The sequence below is a fragment of the Cyrtonyx montezumae genome, unplaced genomic scaffold (assembly GCF_038088225.1).
Source record: "Cyrtonyx montezumae isolate F1298 unplaced genomic scaffold, pur_monq_1.0 scaffold_79, whole genome shotgun sequence".
In the NCBI taxonomy this organism is placed as follows: Eukaryota; Metazoa; Chordata; class Aves; order Galliformes; family Odontophoridae; genus Cyrtonyx; species Cyrtonyx montezumae.
This window is the reverse complement of record NW_027072088.1, coordinates 205338-225412: the sequence shown is the minus strand read 5'-3', so window position 1 is coordinate 225412 and position 20075 is coordinate 205338. Positions and strand designations below refer to the sequence as shown.

General features: G+C 59.6%; 1 protein-coding gene across 3 annotated transcripts in view; it reads left to right on the top strand.

Moving 5' to 3' along the window:
• Window positions 1-20075, top strand: part of AGAP3 (ArfGAP with GTPase domain, ankyrin repeat and PH domain 3) — an 81009-nt gene that overhangs the window by 45415 nt on the left and 15519 nt on the right. For all 3 annotated transcript variants that reach the window (XM_065751661.1, XM_065751662.1, XM_065751660.1), the window contains exons 10-11: window positions 4642-4746; window positions 8610-8772. In XM_065751661.1, coding sequence (XP_065607733.1) covers window positions 4642-4746; window positions 8610-8772 — 268 coding nt within the window. The remainder of the gene's footprint in view (window positions 1-4641; window positions 4747-8609; window positions 8773-20075) is intronic.

Here is a 20075-nt window from a genome sequence, read left to right as displayed (position 1 = left end):
CTCAGAGCTGATGTGTGCTGTGCCAGCCTGCCGTGTCCTGCCCTGCCATGTCCTGCCCTGCCATGTCCTGCCCTTCTGTGTCCTGCCCTTCTGTGTCCTGCCCTGCCATGTCCTGCCCTGCTGTGTCCTGCCCTGCCGTGTCCTGCCCTGCCATGTCCTACCCTGCCATGTCCTGCCCTTCTGTGTCCTGCCCTGCCATGTCCTGCCCTTCTGTGTCCTGCCCTGCCATGTCCTGCCCTTCTGTGTCCTGCCCTGCCATGTCCTGCCCTGCCATGTCCTGCCCTGCCATGTCCTGCCCTGCTGTGTCCTGCCCTGCCATGTCCTGCCCTGCCGTGTCCTGCCGTGCCATGTCCTGCCCTGCCATGTCCTGCCCTTCTGTGTCCTACCCTGCCATGTCCTGCCCTTCTGTGTCCTGCCCTGCCATGTCCTGCCCTGCCATGTCCTGCCCTTCTGTGTCCTGCCCTGCCGTGTCCTGCCCTGCCATGTCCTACCCTGCCATGTCCTACCCTGCCATGTCCTGCCGTGCCATGTCCTGCCCTTCTGTGTCCTGCCGTGCCGTGTCCTGCCCTGCCATGTCCTGCCGTGCCATGTCCTGCCCTTCTGTGTCCTGCCCTGCTGTGTCCTACCCTGCCATGTCCTGCCGTGCCCTGTCCTGCAGCTATACGAGGTCTTGCAGGACTGCGGGTGCTTCCTCGCAGCCGCGCGTGTTCTTGGAGCAGTGGGTTAATGGGGCCGGGAGGCGGCGCTCCCCGGGCTGTGTGTCCCGGGGCTCCCGGAGGTGCACCCGCTCTTGGTGGGCGCACAGTGGAGCGCTGCAGCCCGGGGGTCCCGGTCCCAGCCCCGCTCCGTTTGGGCCGTGCTGCAGCAGGGCCCAGGGCGGTGGCTCCTCCTCCTCGGGAGCTGGGATCATGCTGAGAGCTTAGATTACATTTAAATTGCCATTTGCATTTTCCAATCAATACGCGACTTTACAATTAAGTTTGGTGTTAAAATTCTTAGCAAAAAGTGAGCGGAAGGGAGATTTGTGGAGCAAACGAGTCCTTTGGGGGCCATCGCTGCTCCCTGCTTCATTACACTGCATATTGCTACTGCTGCTTTTACGGAGCACCACCACCATCCAAACCCAGCAGAGGCAGCACCGCGCCGGCCGCAGCGCGGGGAAGGCAGGACGCGTGGGGATGGAGCGGGTGGGCTCCCAGGTTTCTGTGCTTGGTGCACGGCCCCCGCGCTCGGGGAGGAACTTCAGGGGATGCAGAGGAGCGGCACAGCCAGGGCTGCTCAGGAGGGGACGCTCCTGCATGCAGGACCGCGTGGCCCTGCTGCTCCTTGCCTCTCTTGGGGCTGTTGTGCAGTTTCCTCCAGGATAAAGTGGAGTTCCCCAAGTGCTGCTGAGCCAGATCTCCACGGGCTGCCATCAGAAGGAGGCGGACTGCGGGGTGGGCAGCCCCGGTGCAGGCAGCACTGCAGTGCCACCGGGACCTGAGTCCTCGCAGCCACTGTCCCTGCAGCCAAGGGCAGACCCAGCCAGGCACTGCTCTGGCGTCCTGTGCTTCCCGCAGTGCCTGGCCTGAAGGGCCCCTTCTCCCTCATGCTATAGGTGCTTGCTCAGGCCATGTGGTTGCTCCCAGGTTTGGATTCTCGTGCCTTCTGGCCGGGCAGACCGGGCTGCCTGTGCTTGGTTCTGTTTCTGGGTCTGTTTTTGCCTCAGTGTGTGAGGTTCCAGGATTGCAGCTGTGCTGCATGCAGTGCTCGGGGGCTCAGCAGAGGCTGAAGGGGGAGGGGGCTCCGTGGGTGCTGCAGTGAGGTGGGGCTGTGGGCACTGGCAGAACAGGGGCAGCTGGGGCAGAGGGTGGCAGCACTCTGGCAGGGCGGGCGGTTGGACCAGGCCCATGTATGGCCCCTGGGCATCGTGGTGTCCCTGAGGATCATGGCGCCCATGGGGTCGTGGTGCCCATGAGAGTTGTGGTGCCCATGGGGTCGTGGTGCCCATGGGGGTCATGGTGCCCATGGGGTTGTGGTGCCCATGGGGGTCGTGGTGCCCATGGGGTTGTGGTGCCCATGGGGTCGTGGTGCCCATGGGGTCGTGGTGCCCATGGGGTCGTGGTGCCCATGGGGTTGTCTGCCCATGGGGTTGTGGTGCCCATGGGGTCGTGGTGCCCATGGGGTTGTGGTGCCCATGGGAGTTGTGGTGTCCATGAGGCAGTCACTCAGTGACTGTGCCAGATGTGTACCTCTGTCAGCCCTAGAGCAGATTTAATTGAGGGAGACCAAATAAGTTGTCCCGAAACAGAGGATTCACTGTTGCTCCAGGTTGACTGTAATGCTGAGCTGTCTTCATGTGTGAGGTTTTGTAAGGGAGAGGTTTGTTGCTGTCGGAGTGCAGTGTGGCAGCAGTGGGTCTGGAGGGAGGGACAGAGGGGGTTGGAGCCCTGGAGGTGCTCCTCGTGGACATCAAAGGCTGCAGGGCTGGGGCTGCCCGGGGTGCTCCCAGCACAGACTGCTCTGTGAGCTCATGGGCTCAGGGAGCGACTCCTCGGCCACGGGCACTGCAGCAGTTCAGCTCTGTGCAGTTCCTGTTGCATTCACACTCTGCTCATGATTTCCTTGGGCTCATTAACTAAAGAGCATGAGCCAAACTTAGAGGGGTCAGACGTCTGTGCAGATACTTACACTGGACACACATTTGCCGTTCACCATCACATGTTCTCATCAATAATTTGGCTCTGAGAGCTTCTGCTTGGCCGTTCGGTGTCCGCTAAGGGCCATGCAGGCCTCGTGTGCTCAGGTCCGACCGTCGCTGATCTTCGTGTTCTCTTCCAGCCTTTGTGATTCTGTGGTTTCAGTGTTGGCCGTTGCTCAGTCATTGTCCCAGAAGCACTGCAGCACCACAGCATCCATTGTCCTCGGGTCTGCGGCCGTAGCACGTGGTGTCACAGTGTCACATCTCCCTGGGGGCTGGTCTGGGTCAGTGGGATCAGCTCTGGTCAGTGGGAACAGCTCTGGTTGGTGGGATCAGCTCTGCTTGGTGGGATTGGTTCCAGTTGGTGGGGTCAGCTCTGGTCAGTGGGATCAGCTCTGGTCAGTGGGAACAGCTCTGGTCAGTGGGAACAGCTCTGATCAGTGGGATCAGCTCTGGTCAGTGGGATCAGCTCTGGTCGGTGGGATTGGCTCCAGTTGGTGGGGTCAGCTCTGGTTGGTGGGATCAGCTCTGGTCAGTGGGAACAGCTCTGGTCGGTGGGATCAGCTCTGGTCAGTGGGATCAGCTCTGCTTGGTGGGATTGGCTCCAGTTGGTGGGGTCAGCTCTGGTTGGTGGGGTCAGCTCCTGCCCAGACTGCTTTGTCTCTCTGTGCTCCACTGTAACTTCCACGCGTGAGTGGGGGCAGTTCCTCTCTGCACCGTTTGCTTCCCAAGTACTGAGCGCCAGCGGTCACGGAGCACTGCTGCCCTTTCCGCATCGCTTACTGCCGATTTCACGGCCGTGTCTGCAGCATTGTTGGTGCACGGTGCTCCAGGCCCTGCCTCATTCCCTGCGTTTCCGTGGGGCAGAGGGACGCCCCATCTCCAGGCAGTGCCTCGGGGCCCCGTGCGCGTGGTGCTGTGGGACAGAGCTGCTCTGTCTCTCCGTGGGGAGGTGCTGGCGTGGGGCCCGGAGCAGCGCCTTGCTGTCTGCCCGGAGAGCCCTGCAGCCTGGGTCCTGTTTGTTCCCAGACCCTGTCATCCATCCTCCCCGTTGTCCCCATGCTGTCCCCATGCTGTCCCTGTGCTGTCCCTGTGCTGTCCCTTCTCCCTGCCGGCACCGCTCGGTGTCCTCCCCCTCTGGCCCTGTCCCAGTGCCCCCATGCCCGCCTTGTTGCTGCCTCCATCCTGCCCCGTGCATTGTCATCTGCTGCCACAGATTTAATGGGGTCAGAATTGGGCAGGGAGAAGGTGAGGAGGGTGCAGCCTCGAATGTTGGTTCAGTCCATGAAAATTGGTTCTGGGCCGGGGTGGTGGGAAGGGGGAGCTCAGCCATTCCCAGGCACTGTGAGCCTGCAGTGCCTGGAGACCACGGGATGGGTCTGGGGGAGCACCAGGTGGGAAGGGGTGAACCAGCACCTTGGCTGCTGTCTCCCAGAGCGTGTCCCTGGCTCCATCTGTTGGACACCTCTAGGGGAGAGCTGCAGGCACCATGGGAACATCCATCCTTTGTGAGGCTGTCTCGAAGTGTGGTTCCCACCTCTCCGGAATGGTCCTCTCCTTGGGGTGTTGTTACCCCACCTCTCCCGTGTGGTCCTTGTCCATCCCCTGGCCATGGTTGGGTGCTGGGGGAAGGTGTGGAAGCAGAGCAAGGAGCGTGGTTGGTGCTGAGTTGGCCTCTGCCTCACGTTCACACCGTCCTTCAGCACTGCAGGAGGAGTGGTGTGGGACCGGGCACGGACAGAGGGTCCGTGCTGGCACACGGACACGGCCACTCTGAGAATGGGGTCAGCCCGGGGAGCGATGGGGAGGGCAGGGGAGCACTCTGCCAGTTGCAGGGAAGCACTGCCAGGAAAGCTCTGTGTGTTCTCGTGGGTCCTTGGTGTCTCCCGGGGGTGGCTGTGGGGCTGCGTGGGAGCTGCTAGGACCTGACGAGGCCTAAGGTGCTGTCATTTCTCCTGTAGGGCATTCTGCTCAAGCGCAGCGGCAAGTCGCTCAACAAGGAGTGGAAGAAGAAGTACGTGACGCTGTGTGACAACGGTGTCCTCACCTACCACCCCAGCCTGCACGTGAGTACAGTGTGGGCCGAGGGCCGGGCAGGGCACGGCGGTCCCTTTTCGCTCCTGCAAGAGCCACGGCTGCGGGGCACTGCTGGCAAAGGGTTTGGTGTCGGTGAGGGCTGCAGACCATGAGCACGGGGTCGTTCAGCAGAGATGGCTCTTACCAGGGCCTGGAGGAAACCCTGTCCCAGCCCTGAAGGCCGTGCCTGCCGTGCCAGGCTGGGGGGGAGAGCTGATGGGAACGTCCTCAGTGCAGAAAGATGCTCAGTAAATGCATCTGTCTTTTCCCTCGTGCCCTGCGTCAGTCTGTGAGAGCGGGGGCTGCTGCCTCCCTGCATCCCGGGCCAGGAGCAGGCAGAGGGCTCCTGGCAGCCACGTCTGGTGGTGCCATTTGGGCGTGGAACAATTTTCCTGGCTGCTAGGTATTGGGTAATGGGGACACAGTGCCGTGGGAGCCCGCCGCGCGCCGGCACTCCATGCATCCCCGATCTCCTCGCTGCTTGGCTCAGGCACGCAGCTGCCGCCCCATCCATCTCTGTCGCCTCCCCACTGTGGGGCTAATGACTTCTTCCCCGTTCCCTCTTGAGCACAGTTTGCTGCTGTAGCAGTGAGCAGTGGACACGCACACCTGTGACACCCGCTGCAGCCGGGCTGTGCTGGCCGAGCTCGGGGAGCGGCCCCCACACCCCACACACTCCGGGCCCTTCTCTGCCCCCATCTCCTCGGACGTAGTGTTTGAGTGCACTGAGCCCCGTGGGCGTCCGTGCCTCTGATTCATGGGTTGTGATGCTCTGTCCCCATATCTGGAGCCCCTGAGCATCTCATCCTCATGGCAGGGAGAGTACTCGTCTTTGCTTTCCCTAGTTCAGGGGAGCACTGGAAAAGGTTTATTTTCCTTTTCAGCCTTTGAGCAGTGTGCTGCCTGGTTCTGCCTGTTTCTGTGTGGTTCTGCCTGGTTCTAGATGGTTCTGCAGCCCTCTCACTTTGCAGCCCCATTTTTTGGTCTTTATCAGCCTGAACCGGGAGGTGCTGGCTGCTGTCGGTGTGCTCACGTGTGTGCGTGGGTTTATCAGCTTTCCATCAGAGCCATCATAGGGCCGTTGTTAAAACCAGTGGTAGAAGCAGAGTAATTGGGGATGTTGTTTAACTGCTCTCAGCTGATGCTGCTGCACACTGGGTTTGTCTCCTCTTTACTCCATTCGTTCCTCAGGGGGTGATCTCGTTTGATGTCAGTTGCTTTCCTTACTTCACTTCTTTGGTGTTTCATTTCATTTCTGTGTTGCCTCAAGCAAAAATCTGCTTTGCTTCCACCTGGTGCAACTGGTGATCCACAGCCCATTGCTGGGAGGTGTGGGTGTGCGTCTCCTCCCCCCATCTCACAGAAAGCTTTCAGCTCTGCACCAAGTAGTGCTGCCCTGTGTTTCCCTGCAGCAGAGACCGCTTACGTGTGGGGCACAGGAGCCGTCCCTGTGTGGGGGTCGGGTTCAGGGGCAGCCATATGGAGCAGTGCTCCCGATGGGGATGCCCCATTAAGTCCCCTCCCCAAACCCTCTGGGGTGAACCAGGAGGTGCTGCAGTGCTTCCTGCTGTCCAGCCGCACGAAGTAGGCTTGGGGGTTGGGAGGGCCCTCTGTGGGTCATCTGTCCGACCCGCTGCTGAGGCAGGTTCCCTACAGGACATTGCATCCTGCACGGGATGTGGCAGCACAGCTCGTCGGTCAGTGCCAGAGCTGGGCCTGCTGCTCTGTCCCCTCACTCGAGGTGGGCGCAGCGTGCAGAGCCCCTCAGGGTGCTCACCCCAGAGCAGCTCTCTGCTGCTTTGTGTTCTCAGTGGTGTTCCTTGGAGTTATCCAACTTCCCTGCCCGGGATCTGCGCTCTCCATCATTCCTCTGCCTGTCCCTGACCAGTCGCGATGGGGGTGGTGCCCCCAGCTCTGCGCCCCATCCTGAGGATGGGTTGTGCTTCTGACTCGAGCACCAGAGCCCTGCCAGGGCCGTGCACCCTGTACCTCCTGCAGGCGCTGTGTGCAGCCCCTGCTGCCCCTCCGCGACATTGCCCCGCCGCAGTCACCTCGTGCTTTGTGCAGGGGCTGATGGCACCGGGGTGAGCGGGCAGCAGCTCCCATCCAGGGGCTGCGCACGTGAGCGGGGCCGGGGCTGTGCTGGGGCTCCCAGCTCCCATCTGCATTTCCCCCACCTTTCCACGAGGGCTCGGTGAGCGGTGAGAGCTGCGCGGTGCGGCCCCACGCCCTCCCCAGGCCGTGCGTGGTGCTCGTGCCGTGGGGCTGAGCCCGTGGCCGCGCTGCGCTGCGCGGAGCCGAGCGGAGCAGCTCCCATTTTGCAGCCAGTGGAGCCATTCACACAATCACCTTCTGTTAATTCTATCTGCAACATCAATTAAATTGTTTGTAGAAACTAATTGAATGTGGCTTAATCACACATCTTAATAGCTTTCCACGCTTTGAACTCGTTGTTAATTCCAGTAATAAAATGAAATGAGAGAACTGGCTGGGTAATTAGCGAGGAGGCTTGGGAAGAAATTGCTGTTTTATGGCGTGCAATAAAAGCGGAGCGCCGGTGACCGCTCTCTCCGGCAGGATTGTGCTGAGCCAGGGAAATCCTGCGGCCCTGGGGTGCGCCGGGCCCCCCCGCCCGGGGTCGGTGTGGGGCAGTGCTGGGCTGCGTGGGCTGTGGGAGCTGCCCAGAGGTGTGTGTGTGTCCCCACAGCTGCGTGGGTTGGGGCGCCAGGAGCTGTGTCCGTTGGCTGGGGATGGCTGCTCCGTGCTGCTCCGTGCTGCTCCGTGCTGCTCCGTGCTGGCTGTGTTCATCCCTCCAAGCTCTGGAGCAGCCGGTTCATGCCACACGGGCTCGGAGCCAACCCCTCGTGACCTCCTTGTGAACTGGAGCGAGCCCAGAGCTCCGCAGCTCATCCCGCACGGCTGCTGCCTCTCGTCTGCCCATCATGGAGCAGAGCACTGGGGCTGCCCCCCAGGCCTGGGCGTCCCGGAGTCGGGATGGAGCTGACACTCCCTGGGGTCTGCGGGGACCGCAGGGTCGGGGCTTTCCTTTGTGGCCCAGGGAAGCACGGCCGGGTGCAGCGCTGCGGAGCAGGATGGCTGCGGTGGGGCGGGCACAGCTCCCAGCACAGCACTGCAGCCGTGCTCTGCCTGAAGGTGGGTGCTGCTGGGGGGCAGAGCAGTGCTCACAGTCTGCACACAGTCTGGGGAAGTGTGGGGCAGTGGGGGAAGCGCTGAGTGTGGAGTGACTCAGAGCCACTGAGGGGCAATGCAGAAGGGTGCTGTGCTGAGCTGTGTCACTCTGAGTTTGACTCACACCAATGGGGACCTGAGTTGGAGTTCCCACGTCACGTTACCCACACTGCCTTGTGTTGCACTGTCATCTGCTGCACCTGGGCACTGTGATTAAAAGCACAGAGGATGCAGGAGTTGGGACCTGCCTGCTGCATGCATGCCCCTCTGCCCCATCTGCCCCCACCCCCTGAAGGGGCAGTACAGGGAGCTCCTCACTGCACCGACTCGACCTGCTCTCGCTGTGCAGGCGCTGGGAGCAGGACCCGGCACTCCTAGGTCCCAGCCCAGGGGTTGGAGCAGCGTCCAGGCCCTCCATCCCCTTCCCAGGCTGCCTGCAGGCTGTGGATCAGCACTGGGGTGGCTGTGGGCCGGGGGCTGTCTGCCCCTGAGCTCGGCTCGGTGCCGTTGTGCAGCGCATGGGATGGGATGGGCACCCGTCACCGCCAGCGCTGCTGTCAGCCACATGCAGGGGACATCCAGGCGTTGGTTGGATGGAGTGAATGAGAAAGGGGCTGAGAGCAGCGGGCTGGGTCGTGGCTGATCTGCACCATCTCTGCCCTAGGACTACATGCAGAATGTGCATGGGAAGGAGATCGACCTGCTGAGAACCACGGTGAAGGTGCCCGGCAAGCGGCTGCCCAGGGCCACGGCAGCGCCCGGCGCCAGCCCCAAGGCCAACGGGCTGGCCAAGGAGCGGAGCAGCACGCAGCTGGCCGCCAGCACGGGTAAGTGGCCGTGTCGTACCCTCAGCACTGCTTTGGCACTGCCTGCCGTGACGTCCTCGTAGGTAAGTGTAGGAGGTGTGAGCTGCAGGGGGGGTGGTGGCAGAGCTGCGGGGCTGGGCTCAGCAGGGCAGTCTGGCTGCAGGTCCGTAGCCAGCGGTGTTCCCCAGGTGCTGGGTCCAGTCTTGTTCAGTGTCTTCATGAGCAACCTGGATGAAGGGAAGGGGGAAGTTTGGTGTCAGCACAAAGCTGGGAGGAGAGGCTGCTGCCCCAGAAGGCGGCGCTGCCATTCAGTGGGACCTGGATGGGTTGAGAGCTGTGTGGAGAGGAACCTTATGGAGTTCAACAAGAACAGTGCAAGGTCCTACACCTGGGAGGAATAATCACAGCATCAGTACAGGTTGGGGCTGAGCTGCTGAAAGGAGCCCTGCAGAGGAGGACCTGGGGGTCCTGGCTGACCAGTGGTTGAGCCCAGGCTGACTGAGCCAGCAGCATGCTCTCACCTCGTGCCTGCCCTCCAGCCTTTGTGGGGCTGGGCTGGGGGGATCTCTGGAGACGCTGCTGGACTGGTTGGGCTGTGCTGCCCTTCCTGCAGTGCAGGGCAGTGCCTGGCTCTGCTGAGCAGCAGTGGGAGCTGCTCTTTGCTTTCACTGCTCTGAATGTGTTTGGTGCGTGCCGGTGTCTGTGGGCAGACCCCAGGTGGCTGCTGCTGGGCGCTAAGTACAGCATGAGCTGCAGGAGCTGCTGCGTATGGAGGGAGCTGCTGCAACATGAAGTGATGGAAACCTCTGTCAGTGATGTCTCTTGATGATGGAAAGCTCTGTCTGCTCCTTCCCATTTCTTGTGGCTCCTTTTCTTTCTTATTTTTTCCTGCAGCCAGAGGATGTGAGGGGGCTGCTTTGGGATTACTGTCACTGTGCAGCAGCCACCACACGTTGGGCTCGGAGGGTCCTGGGGGATCAGTGCTGGCTCCTGTGGTCAGCAGCACCCAGGGCAGGCTCTGCTGTGAGCTGTGAACCCTCCTGCACCCACTGCAGGTTGCTCAAAGCCACGCTTGCACAGAGCAGCTCCCATCAGCAATGAACTCTGCAGCCATGTACCCCACATTCTCCGCCGGGCTCACAGCTGGGACGTGGTGGGGATGTGCATTTATTCCTGACCACTGCTGCCCGGAGCCCCACAGCCTGAGGAGAGCAGAGCAGGGCTGTGGTTGGAGCTGCTGCTCCCGGCACACAGCGTGGTTCATTGCTGAAGTCGTGCATCAGGAGGGTGGTGGGCTCAGCACAGCGTGAGGCCTTTAACATGAGATCACATATCTTCCTACAAGAGATGCTTTGATCCGTTCGCGTGCGCTCTGCTGTGTGTGTGCCAGGCTGATGCTGGGCGGGTGCTGTGGGCCATGCTGGCATCAGATGAGTGAATGTGGGATCCCCGTTGCTCTGCACCCCTGTGCAGCACAGCCCACAGCGCCGTGTCCCTGCAGTGCTGTACCCACTGCAGTGCTGTGCCCGTGGCCATCTCCAGGCAATGGCACCGTGGGCAGAGCGGTGTTCAGCTCGGACCGCACGTTCTCTGTGCAAACACTGCTTCTGAGGCACAGTCGTTGTCACACTGTTGGTACTGGGATCTGCTGCCCATGTCTGGCTCAGCTTTACGTTTCGTGGAGATGCGGAGGTGTGAAGCCATAGGGTCCCAGAACATCCCGAGCTGGAAGGGACCCGTAAGGATCAGTGGTTCCCATTCATCTGTCAGTGCTGAACCATCTCTGGGGGTGTAACTCCTGTGAGATGTGGTGCAAAGGTTGGCTCCTGGCCGAAATCCTGTCCTCAGTTAAAGTGGTTTCATGTGGCTGCTGTTTTGTTCAGCTCCTTATGCCCTGGGTGTCCATCAGGATGCAGTCAGAGCTGTTGGAAATCGCTCGCTGAGAACTGGATCCCCCCCAGGCTGTGCTGGCAGAGCTACCTCTGCTTTGCTTGGTTTACTCTTCATTTCCTATGTAGTGCCCTCCTGGCTTCAGTTCCTCCATGAAATGGTATTGGTAAGGGCTGACCAGGGGCAGTGTGGTAGCTGAGATCTGCACAGAGTTGAGTGCTCTGAGCCAGCACCAGGACACAGAGCTGGGCAGCAAAGCAGCTGTGCAGCTGGGGGCAGGGCAGGGCAGTGTGGGGCAGTGTGGGGCAGGGCAGGGTGGGGCAGGGCAGGGCAGCGCTGGGTGCTGTGGGATGCTGCAGGGTATTGTAGGGGCTGCAGAGCAGTGCAAGCTCGGAGGAGATCCACACATGCTCAGGGAAGGAGGGAGAGCTTCCTTCCTGCATGTCCTAGGCTGAGATGGGAATGTGTTGGGACTGATGTGCATGAGGGCCAGCAGCGTGCTCATGGTGTCAGCGGGGAGCAGATGTAGGCAGTGCGTGGTTCTTAGCATTCATAAAATGTTATCCTTAATATGACATACGGTCCAAGAAGTGTTTTGAGTCTCAGAGGTGCCATTCTTTCAGCGTGCTGCTGCTGTGTGGATACAAGGGGGGTGTCTGCAGTGGGGCCAGGAGTCTGCAGTGGGTCTTGGTGGTCAGCTCCCTGTGGGGCCACAGCTGCTGGGGATGGAAGGGTGCTCAATGAATGCTGAGGCAACGTCCTATGGGTATGGAGGGAGAAATCGGATGTTTTAGTATCACACGGTGATAGTAAAACCCCACCTCGGTTCCCAGATGTGTCCTAAAAGGATTTCCTGAGCCACTCGTGGAAGTTCTTCACAGGTGGTGAGGACTGCAGATACCCCTGAGGTGTCATGGAGAGCAGACACGGCTGCTGGTCCTCCGTAAAGGTTCGGATGGGCTCTTGTCAGTCCGTGCCTGATGCAGTGTGCCCTTGGTCAGGCGCAGCAGTGCTGTGCTGCAGTGCTGAGAGCTCTGCTGGGACACACAGAGCCCGGCAGCGCTCCTGGAGCCAGGGACAGGCAGCATGCACAGGGCTGCCTGCATCGCGCAAAGCCAGCAGCACCTGGGCTGGGGGCACCAGCAGGGTGAGCATTCTCACCTGGGAACACATAATGGGGGTAAACGGGCAGCACGTTTGGGGCCCGGCAGTGCATCCCTCGTAGTGTGGCAGTTCAGGCTTGGGTGTCTCCTCCTCTGGGGTCACGGCTGTGCTCCCTGTGCTCAGCAGCTCACCCCTTCTGCTCTGGTGCCCCAGCCGTGCGTGTTTCTGGCTTGAAGGATGAAGGCAGCTCTCACTCACATGAGATGGAAAGGAGCTGTGTAGTGGGGAAGGACAGATGGTAGCACAGGAAGAATACAGGGATCACGTCCATCGCCTTGAGCCTGGTCTGAGCACAGCTGCAGCCCTGGGTTGTTGCTTTGCAGAGGTGTGAGGGCCCCACTCCCAGCACAGGGAGATGCACAAAGGCCCTGGGGGGCACACTGAGGTCCCTGCACACTTAATGTGGGCACGTGCAGAGCCCGTGAGCCTGTTCCTCCACTGCATGGTGCAGGAGGGCGAGCAGCTGGACACCGGGCACCCTGCCCCAGCTGAGCAATGAGGGGAGAAGTGGGCACACTGAGACAGCTCCCGACCTCCTCCTCCTCCTCCGTGATGGCCTCTGCAGTCCGGGGAAGCACTGTGAGCAGTCAGCGGTGGTGGAGATGCCGCCCATGGTGCGTGTTGGCACAGTGTCCTCACTCGCTGCGGGGTGACACGATCCCATGGCATGTCACAGTCCCTGGGCCCCCCAGCCCTGCGCTGGGCCCCCCCAGCCCTGCGCTGCCCCCCATGCTCCGCCGCTGCCTGCGCAGCGCGAGGGGTTGGCTCCCCCAGGCCGGGTGCTGCGCCTGCTGTGATCATGTCACGTCGGGCTCCGTCGATGTTAACATCTCATTATCTTTGTTACTGTAATTACATTATCCGCTGCTTTATGCAGAATTATTCTCCGAGGACTAATTGATGGATCCATGTTTAATTCATTAATCATTAGCATCAAATTCGACAATTACAGTGCACACTGATTGTGGAATTTCAAATGTAATGAGGGAAGAATTAACAAAGAAAAGGGAAAACCTGTTTCCCTGGCACACCGCTGCTCACCGTGGGGGACAGTGACATTGAGGGAGCGGAGCAGCAGAGGGCGGCGGCGGTCGGAGCGGTGCTGGGACCATGGCTGCATCACAGAGGGAGGGATGGGGGCACAGGGGACCCTCAGTGCTCAGCTCCAGGGCAGAGCTGCCCCTGCTCCCTGCTCCCTGCTCCCTGCACACTGCACGTGGGCACCGCGCAGCGCAGGTCTGCGGAGCACGGGGACCGTCCCTGCAGTGCAGAGGCTGTGAGCCCGCAGGGATGTGGGGCACCGAGTGGTGGGAAGGGCTCTGTGCCCCCGTGGGCCTCTGACGGCTCTGCTGTCTGCGTGGGGGGGTCTGGAGGCGTGCAGCAGAGCTGTGGCTGTGCAGGGAGAGCTGTGGCTGCTTCTCTCTGTTGCAGCTGAGCTGCAGTCCCCTGACCCCCTGTCTCACTGCCCGTTTTGGGTTTTGCAGAAGGAATCTGAGTGCTCCCCCAATTCCAATCTCTCTGGCTGTGGATCTGCGTGGTGCCAGCTGGTGTGCCGCTCCCCCTCGTGCCTCAGGTGGTCTCTCTGCTGTGGACACGGGCAGCATCTGCTGGAATGCTCTGGTGCTCCCCCTGCATCGAGTCATTGCAGCCCTGGGGTGCTGGGCATTCCTGCGATGGGGCCCTGGGGCTGCAGAGCAGTGCTGGGAGCAGGAGTGTGGGGTTTGGGGCGTTGCTCTGTGCGGGACCTCCATCCCTCGGGTTGTTTGTAGTCTGGGAGCGAAGCGCAGATCAGAGATTGAATTTGTCTGTAATTAATACTTTTCATCATGAATCATGTATAAAATAGTGCAAATTCGTATTTATATTACAAATATGCACTATAGCATTCAGATGGCGACACCTCGTGCGTGTTTACCCGCTGCCTTCAGCACGGAGATGAGTCCCGAATGCGAAGCAGTGGAGATGAGTGTGCACAGTGTAAGTGGTGCTGGGCGCCGTGCAGTGCTGAGCAGAGCCACCAGCTCAGGGTGCTGGCATGTCCAGGGCTGTTGTCACCGCGTGCCGCAGCGTGGTGTCAGTGGTATGGGCAGCACTGCTGTGTCCTCGAGCCGTAGCGTGGCGTTGGCATCGGGCAGTGGGCGACCTGCAGGGCAGGCAGGTGGTTTCAGCAGACCAAGGCTGCCCCGGTGGGAGGAAGGCGATGCTTTCTGCCCCCGGTGAAGTGCGATTAGTGGAGGTGTGTGGGGTCTGTCTGGAATGCCCTGACCCGTGCTGTGCCCTAGGGCACACTGTGGCTGTAAAGAAGGAAGGCACACTGAGCTGCTCAGCAGTTATCCCGGGCTCTGTGTGAAGATGTGGAGCTGTTACTGTGCTGTCCCAATGGCAGCGTGCTGCAGCAGGCAGGGCTGAGTGAGGCAGGGCTGCACTGAGGCAGAGCAGCTCCGTGCTGCTGGGCTGCCTTCTTCCAGGAGCTGTCCTCTTACATCTGGTGACCACAGAAGCCGATTTCTGGCTGTGATAAGTGAGGTTCCAGCTCCTGCTCAGTGCTCGGGGTTCTGCACATCATGGGGAGGAGGGCAGCACCTCCTTGCTTCTGCCTTTTCCAGGCTCTGGCTGCTGCTCTCACTCTGGCCCAGCACCTGCAGGGGTTCCCGAGGGTGTTGTCGCTGCCCTTCATCTCATGGAGGGGCACTCCTTGCACACACATCCAGAGCTGTGCTGCTTGGGGTCGGGCTGAGCTCTCCAACAGCCTCCAAAGGCTTCATCGGTGTGACAGTGCGTCAGACATTGCTCTGCCGGTTCCTGGCCTCATCCACAGCCCTCCTACCTTTTCATTCTCCAGTTTCAGCATGCAAAGCAGCAGAGCCCTCAGCATCCACGCCGAGCTGTGCTCCGTGCTGCCCCTGCAGCACCCACACTGCCCACACTGCGCCGTGCTTTGCTCAACCCCCTGCTCCCCAGGGGGAGAGCAGAGATTGATTTGCTCCCGCCCAACAGGATAATCATTGACCCTAATTAGAGACAATTACTGGGACTTGGTACACTTGCTGCTTGCGGGAACACTGAAGGGGCAGAGCAGTGCAGTGCAGGGCTGAGCAGGGAAGGCGGCTCTGGGGAGGGATGGAGGGAGGAGCTGGTTGTGGCTGTGCGTGGGGCTGGGCAGTGCTGGGGGAGGCAGATGGGCGTGGGGTGGGGGAGGCTGCTGTGCTGAGCATCTGGCCGTGGGCACCTGGAAAAATGAAGGGATGGCATTAGCGGCCACCTGTGAAAACGTGGGCCTGGATAACTTGCCCGGTGCTGCCAAGGAAGCTGGGTCTTGGGCAGCTGGGGTCCCCTGGAGGGGGCTGAGGACCTTTCCCTTCTGCAGTGCACCTCCTGTTCCCCACAGAGCACTGCAGGAGGGGGGCAGGGCAGCGCGTCCCCCTGGGGACAGGAGCTCCCTGTGCTGCACACCCACGTGGTTCAGTGCGGGCTGTGCTGGTGCTGTGTGTCGTGCAGGGGCTGTGCTCTCTTTGTGCACTGCAGTGTTCCAGGCGCAGCTCTGCTGCTGGCTGTCAGGGCAGGCCGTGATGCACAGCACCACAAGTGTAATGCCGTCGTTGGCAGCCCCTGCCCCAGCCGTGCTGATCTCTTTTGAGCTTCTCAGATGTGCAGTGCCTTTGTTTTTGCACTGTAGGCAGCACTGCTCATACACACATTTTCTGTAGCTTATGATTTCAGGTTTCCGTGGGGACTGAGTGCATCCCATGGTCACATTAGTGGAGCAGAAGGCAGATTCAAAAGCAGCAGCACTTCTTCCTCACCCACTCCCTGCTTCTCCTTTCCACCACTTTGGCTGTGTCTCAGCAATGGTTCCTGAAGTCTTCTGCTGTAATGTGGGGGAGAATGAGTAACGTTATCACAGCGATACCCACGGGAGGACCCGCGCAGCCGTCCTGAGCCCACTGTGCTGAGGCACAGCACTGCACAGACACCGTGTTCCCTGCCGTGGTGGCTCAGGGGCAGGTAACCTGACGTGGTGCTGGTACTGGGCAGAGGAGAGCTCAGAGCAGAGATACAGAGCTTCAAACCCACACACGTGCTCGAAAATACATATCTGAGCCAATTTCACCGAGCTGAAAGCAATTAGAGCCAGATCTTTGGGGAAAAAGAAACAGGGAGAAGTATGGAGCGTAATTAGGAGTGATAAAAGGAGCATCTTACTGGTTAGCAAAAAGTTAAAAGAGAGGCTGCACTACTTAAAAGCATTAATCTGGGTTAGAGGAGATGTGAACTGTTCACTCCCTCTGTCTGGGTCATGGCAGATGCACAGCAACAGAGCAAGAGGAGGACCGGGCTGCATGCTGCTGGCAGCAGTGTGTGTAAGTGCAAACACAGCCAGCTCTGAGCAGCTGGGAATGCTCGTCTGCTGCCCTTCTCCTGCAGGGGAACCCCTCTTTCCTCCTCTCTCGTGGTACTGAGATGCTGTGGTCTCAGCAGTGCCATCACTGCGGCCCTGCTCTGTTCTGTGGCCCCATGAGCAGTCACTGTGTGTACACTGCAGCTCTGCACCTTCTGTATGGAGCCCACAGTGTGTGAGTTCAGCTGATGGAGGTGGATCTGTTCAGACCCCATAATGTGTGAGTTCAGCTGATGGATGTGGGATCTGTTCAGACCCATAATGTGTGAGTTCAGCTGATGGAGGTGGATCTGTTCAGACCCATAATGTGTGAGTTCAGCTGATGGATGTGGGATCTGTACAGACCCATAATGTGTGAGTTCAGCTGATGGATGTGGGATCTGTTCAGACCCATAATGTGTGAGTTCAGCTGATGGATGTGGGATCTGTTCAGACCCCATAATGTGTGAGTTCAGCTGATGGAGGTAGACCTGTATGGACCCCATAATGCATGACATCAGCTGATGGATGTGGGATCTGTACAGACCCCATAATGTGTGAGTTCAGCTGATGGATGTGGGATCTGTTCAGACCCATAATGTGTGAGTTCAGCTGATGGATGTGGGATCTGTACAGACCCCATAATGTGTGAGTTCAGCTGATGGATGTGGGATCTGTTCAGACCCCATAATGTGTGAGTTCAGCTGATGGATGTGGGATCTGTTCAGACCCCATAATGTGTGAGTTCAGCTGATGGAGGTAGACCTGTACAGACCCCATAATGTGTGAGTTCAGCTGATGGATGTGGGATCTGTACAGACCCCATAATGTGTGAGTTCAGCTGATGGATGTGGGATCTGTAGTGCTCTTCCCAGCACTGCTGGCTGCAGGAGCCCACGTCACCATTACCACAGGGGCTGCAGGAGGGGACCGGCGCAGCTACAGACAGCAAAAAGTTTTTTTTCAAGTTTATTAGGAACTAATGAATCCTAACGCAGCATTGGTTCATTACTGTATGGGAATAATAGAGCGGTTAATAAAGAAAAGAACCACGTGTTCAGTAAACACTTCTATTTGGTGTCTGGGAAGAGGAGAGATGATGTATCTTAGCACAGAATGATGAATTCTTCATATTCCAGCTGTAATTAGAAGCAAATTAAACAGCAGGTAGGAGATGCAGGCGTGTTCGAATCAGCGGCTGTGAATTATTTAGTTTGGGGGTTTCGGAAGATGTGTTGGAGTCTTTCTGAGGTGTCAGTGGTGACTGTGATTTGGGGTGGGGGGACTCGCAGGGCTGTGAGAGTGGGAGCGGGCGTCCCCTGCGTGCACCATGCTCTGTGCAGGGGGAGGTGCAGGGAGCTCTGTCGGTTCATCACTTCCTCAGAAAAGAAGGTTGAGAGTTTTTCAACACTGTTTGTAAGTACCAAGATAGGAGTGAAAATCTGATAATGGAGAGCTCTATCAGATACAAATACAACAAGATCCATCCCGCAGTAGCTGAGATGGTTCAGACTGGAAATGAGGTGCAAATCTGAACAGTGTGAGCAATTAACCATTGGAACAACTTACCAGGAGTGACTGTGATTTCTGTGTCACAGACGGTATCGTAATCGTGAGGAAGTGATTATCTAAAACATACATAGTGGGGGCACATTAGAGGAGGAGCCACGATGGCCACTGCCATCACTGCAGTACTGCTCACACCATCACAACACCGCTTCTTGCTCACCGGGGCAGTGCTGCTGGTTGTCAAAGCCAGCCAGCACCTTTTGGCTGCTTCCAGGAGGAGCTGTTCTGGTGACAGTAAGGTAACAAGTGCCCTAATGCCCGCTGCTGGGTGGTGGTGGCTGGTGCGGCTCTGGGTTGGGGTTTGCAGACAGCTCCCAGTGCTGCGCTGTAGCGTGGGGTTTGTTTTCATCAGGGTGATGTCCCTGAGAGACCTCCACCACCATCGCTCACAGGCAGCTCTGCTGGGAGGAGAACCTGAGAGCCTGGGCTGCTCCTCCATGCCCACACAGTTCCTGTGCGTCCTCACCTTGATGGGCAGTCCCCACTGGGCACAGAGCTCCGTGCGCTGCTGGAGGGGCACTCTGCACGGAGGATGTTAAGTTTTCAGGTCTTCTTTCATTTATTGCCACGCCATCTGTTGCTTCACAAGGCAGCACAAAGCCGTGTCCGCTGCTGAGGTCACAGCAGTGCAGGGACATGAAACTCTTTGTTGTTTGAATTCTGCACAGTGATGGGAAGAGCTGTGCTGATGGTCCGCGGGGGAACCGTGCTCAGAGAGGCAGGCAGTGCACTGCACGTGGCCTTCTGTTTACCTTTCACTTTGCCTAATGTACAAGGATCCCATCAGGCAGATGCAGGTGGTGCCATGTCTGAGAGGATGGGGGCTCGGGGTCCCCTGGGCCTGCTGGACCAACCTGCACATCCCTAGGACGAGGGGAGTGCAGGCAGTGGGTGCAGGGCTCCAACTGCTCCGCAGGGACACAGGAGTTGGTGAGTGCACTGTGTGCCTGCACTGCTCCTGGGGGCAGTGCCTGCAGGAAGGAGCACTCCCACTGTGTGTTGGGCAAACGTGGGCACTGCAGGGCACTCCCCTCTGCTGCAGGACTTCCCCAGGCACAGGAGATGGGGGGATCCCATCCCCTTCCCTCCCACTCCATCTATCCCACCCCACATCACCCCATCCCATCCCACCCCACATCACCCAATCCAATCCCATCCCACTCCACATCACCCAATCCAATCCCATCCCACCCCATCCCATCCCATCCCACCCCACCCCACCCCACCCCACCCCATCCCACCCCACCCCACCCCATCCCACCCCACCCCACCCCATCCCATCCCATCCCATCCCACCCCACCCCACCCCATCCCATCCCCTCCCTTCTCAGCAGCCATTCCCAGGACCCATCCCCTCCCAGTCCCAGGGGAGCGTGGTGTCCCTGCTCTGGTGGCAGCAGGCTCCCTCCCACGAGGAGGAGAGAGGAGATGGATGCGGCAGTCAAGAGCGGAGCGCCAGCTAATTACCCTTCCGAGTGTGTCTTGTAAATTAAGGGCTAATTAGAGGCAAAGTCAGTGTCATGGTTTTACACGTGTTTCTGTGGCGCTGAACAAGGCAGGGAGGGGGAGCGCACGGCAGTGGGGCTGAGGGGGGCGAGCAGTGGCACTGCACTGGGGCTGTGGGTCTGCAGTACCTGGCCCCATGGCTCCGCTGGGACCTGGCCCCACAGCTGCAAGGGAGGGAGACACTCACGCTGCCCCCATTCTGCTCGTGCCCTGGCCGCCAGGTACAGCCTCTGCCCTCTGTAAGGGAGATGTGGGCTCCTGGAACGGAGGTCCCGGTGCCCCGCAGCCACAGGCAGCACTCCAGCACTGGTGACATTTGCCTCGCGTTTTGCAGGGCTTTGTGGGAACGGTGGGGACAGAGCTGTAACTTCATGCACAACCCCTGGCAATGCACGTGGGGAAGGTGCAGCCATGGGGCACTAGAGAGCAGCTGAGCTCACGCAATGGGGCAGCAGGGAGGTGTGGGGTTGCGTGTGCAGTGGCAGGTGTGGTCAGTCCCCCCCGGACGCATTGCTGGCAGTGCTCGGCAGCAGGTGCAGCTCCGTGTGGTTAGCTGGGGAGTTGTGGCTGTTCCTGTAATCCAGAAACGTTCGGCCCATTTCAGATCAGGGTGGTCTCCTTTGACTGTTTCTGTTTGCAGAACTTTCCTCTGTGGGTTGCAAGGTCCCGTGCTGCAGCTCGGGGGGTCCCAGCGGGGGCAGAGGCCTTCCCCCTGTGTGTCCCTATGATGTCCTCCGTGGGGTTTCCATTCACCCCCACCGTGGCCGTGCTCTGTGCTGGGGGGTGCGCAGGCAGTGGAGCTGCGTGAGGACGGGCA